Source organism: Idiotropiscis lumnitzeri, chromosome 15, assembly GCF_059441095.1.
Source record: "Idiotropiscis lumnitzeri isolate Australia: NSW breed Sydney's pygmy pipehorse chromosome 15, RoL_Ilum_1.0, whole genome shotgun sequence".
In the NCBI taxonomy this organism is placed as follows: domain Eukaryota; kingdom Metazoa; phylum Chordata; class Actinopteri; order Syngnathiformes; family Syngnathidae; genus Idiotropiscis; species Idiotropiscis lumnitzeri.
The window spans coordinates 665,994-669,486 of record NC_142405.1 but is presented as its reverse complement, the minus strand read 5'-3'; the positions used below and the strand labels follow the sequence as shown (position 1 = coordinate 669,486).

Below are 3,493 nucleotides of genomic sequence, written 5' to 3'. Positions count from 1 at the left end.
CTGTGGGGACAGGAAACGGGGAGGGGGGCGGGGTCGACCAATGCGAAAAATTAGGAACATCATTCATTTGATCACTTAACTTATCTACTAAATGTAGCAGCCACAGCCGAAACCACCGTGGGCCTTCCCGAGCCTTCTAATCATGTTAGCAAGCATGGAGCACCGAAATGTTAGAAACATTTTAAAAAAAGAAAAAGACCAGCATGCAGGGCTGAGAACAAAACGAAAAAAAAAAAAAAAAAAAGCAAATGTTGCCCAGCAAACAAACTTGCCTACAGCAGCCAGCGAGGGGGAGGAAAAAAAAAAAATCGAAAGGTGAGTGGTGGCTGGCGGTAACAAGGCATGAGACTTACGGAGGTCCTGCTCGCTCAGAAGCGGGACAACTCGGGAGCCAAACTGGAAGGTAAAGAGAACCGTGGCGTTGGAAGGCTTCACCTCGCAGGTCATGCATTGGCTCACGTTTCGTGACCTCACTCAACTTTCGAACGAAAGTACGGTGCAACGTCAAAAGATGGATTTTTTCTTGAATATAAGTCTTCCTCATCGGAAATACGGCAAAGAAGCTGTTCCGTGGTCAGATTTTAGCCATCAAGTGACATTTAATCGCACTTGATACCACCAACAGGCCGTTGGTGGAATAGCAGGCGGCCACATCAGGATTGTGTCAATTCAGTTCAGTAAACGCTCGCCTACTTGTAGTTTACAAATTTTTTCTTCTGCTTTTTACTGGGAAAAATGACCTGCTTGCATATTCCGCATGTTTTTCAGCAATGTCACAACAGAAGATGGCAGCAAAGACCTGACAAACAAGAAAGTAGTCATTCGTGGCAAGGAAGTGTTTGAGTGATACGAAGAGCTTTGCATGTCAAGGAAGAGTTTAGTTTAGCCTGGGTCGTCAGCGTAAGAGCCTGAGAAGACTGCGGGTGAAAATTGAAAGGGAATTTTAAATAAATAAACATTTTATTTTCCATGATGGCGACAGTCGGACACTGAAACATATCATTTCCCCTCAATGAATTGCGTCCCACCTGACGTTGCACTGTAACCGTCCGACTGAACGGGATGGAGAAGAAAAAAAAAAAAGCACAACACATCATGCGTCACATGCTGGGAGTTCTGATCACGTGTTTGGAAGTTGCGTAAGTGCGTGTCGCCAAAACAAAACTCTTTCAAGTCAATGCGCAGGCAACACATCACACACACACACACACACACACTGAGGTGCTGAGGAATCTGCAAGCAAGGGGCAGGGTCAAAGGTCACAGACGTGCTGGGCAAGGCGGCGGCGCACAGAAAACATTGAAGAAAACCTGTTCCAATTTGGAGCTCGGGAACGTTCGCAAAGAACAGACTTGCCGCTACACCAGACGATTTATTAATATATAGAGATATGTTTTATTTAGAATACCTTTCGTAAAAAGTCACCATACATTCAGGGTCTGTTTTTTTTTTTTTTTTTAAATCACATTTTCTGCTTTCCCTCCACGGCATGCATAAGATAAAACAACTCATCAGTCTTTGTCTACAAGGACAACAAAGGCTCGGAGAGGAAAGGAAGAAAAGAAACTACAGAGCCACTCCGGGAAGTAGAATGAGAAAAAAATGAAATCGAAAAACAAAACACAGAGCGAGCTGCAAAGGAAATGGAGAGAAAACATGGCTGCTCATCTTCAACAAACTCACAAAGTTTTCCAAGGCGGAGGATTTGCACAAAGAAGTCAACGAGTGGCGGGCGAATTGCAGCCCTCATCGCTCACCGGCTTTACATGGAGCCAACAATAGCACTTTGATTTTTTTTTTAGATATAAAACTTGTCTTTTTTTTAATCAAATGTCGTCTTAATAAATGTGTTAAAAATGTCACAATTTGAATGAACTCAATCTCGATGAATCTGGTGATGTTGACGTCGATCGATATCGCCGAGCATGTCAACGGCGGATCGGAATAGAACACATCACATGTAAACAGGTGAGCCAAAAAAAAAAATACAAAAAAAATCTTCATTGGGAATTATTTCAGATTGACCAAAAAAAGACTCCACGTAAAGGAAGGAGAATACAGTGCAAATCGGTGAAACAAGTCACATATAGATAGCGATAAATAGATGTGCGCTATATTCTTGAAGCTCGCCTGCACAAAAAAAAAAAAGTTTCTCAGAGGGGAAGAGGGGGAGGCAAAAAAGGGGATAATTTGTGTGTAAGGCATCGGAAACACCCGGAAAACCACCAAAACAGGAAATGCAGCGGATACATAAAGTGAACACACCCCTCGTGGACTACCGACCTCGCAAAAATACTTTTTTCTTTCTTGTCATCAGATTTCAAACAAAACAATTGCAATCATGGGAAAAGGTTACATTTTTCAACAAAAATTAAGCATGTCAAAACATCGGCCCCTCAAAATTAAATAAAACAACAAAGAAATATATCTCACAATATACTGGACTTCCTTGACACCGATGACTACTTTTTGAGCCATTCAAAGTGGCACCTCAAGATACTAGTTGACCACGTGCAACTCAAATCAATGTTTGCCATTGAAATTCATGCCAGCCATGCCCCCAAAAACCTCCCAAAATGTTTGGAATGCTTTAAATAAAAAAAAATAGCTTTCTCTCGCTCTCGTTTTGTTTTTTGCAGAGGATAAAGAATGTCTGCCTGTGAGGATTTTTGTATTGTCTGTCTACATGTTTCTTCACTATTTGTGGTCAACTGTCTTTTGCTTGAAGCGTTAGACGAAATGCTATTTGTTAGCCAGTCTATGGCATTTCCTATTTTGTGTTACAGCATTTAGCTAGAATTTTTTTAAGGCAAGCTTATGAGGTTGTTATAATGATGCAATGCGTAATTCTGTTTTACGTTGAGTTTAAAAGTGAACTTCAAGTGGTAGGAGCAATAAACAGCTTGGAAGCTTTTTTTTAGGTCAGACAAACTGCTGAACAAACAGCAAAAAAAAAAAAAAAAAAAGTAATTTGACTCACATCTGGAAAGACAACTTTCTATTTTATTTTTCTGTACTATTGTACGATGTTGTCTGTACCATTAGGATGCTTTTTATTCTTTACATGACAAAAACTTGCACCGAAGGGGGTGTGTTCACTCTCTCCATGCATTAGCGACAAAAAAAAAAAATCACGCGTAAGCGCGACCAACTCCATCTCCGCGTCGAAGCCTTAACTTGTGCTTTTTCAATTCTGCCGGTGCCGACGCCCCCCTCGCCCATGTCCAAGTCTTTTGGCACTTTTGCGGTACACAACCACGCTGTCCTCCTTTTTAGCGCCACAAAAAAAAAGAGACAACCGTGTACATGCATGGGCGGCGTGAGGACGAAATAAAAAGAGGGGGTGGGGGGTGGGGGGGGCGAAGCAGGCGAGCAAAGGCAGTCCGTCCACACGCGACTGCCGTTGCTCAGAGTCCGTATCGCTGCACGCCGAGCAGGTAGGCCCCGCCCCGGCTCTCAACGCAATCCTCCACCCACCAACCGCTACTGTCCC

At 42.8% G+C, this 3,493-nt stretch overlaps 1 protein-coding gene across 4 annotated transcripts in view; it reads right to left on the bottom strand.

The window, feature by feature from the left end:
* baiap2a (BAR/IMD domain containing adaptor protein 2a) overlaps positions 1-3,493 on the bottom strand; it is a 35,143-nt gene that overhangs the window by 1,229 nt on the left and 30,421 nt on the right. The window contains exon 14 of one of the 4 annotated variants that reach the window (XM_088316860.1): positions 354-396. The exons of 1 other annotated variant lie outside the window; for it this stretch is intronic. In XM_088316860.1, the coding sequence (XP_088172986.1) occupies positions 369-396 (28 nt within the window). In that variant the 3' untranslated portion in view covers positions 354-368. Of the gene's footprint in view, positions 1-353; positions 397-1,474; positions 3,487-3,493 lie in introns of those variants that run through there. 2 more of the 4 variants (XM_088316856.1, XM_088316857.1) reach the window with 2 other exon arrangements.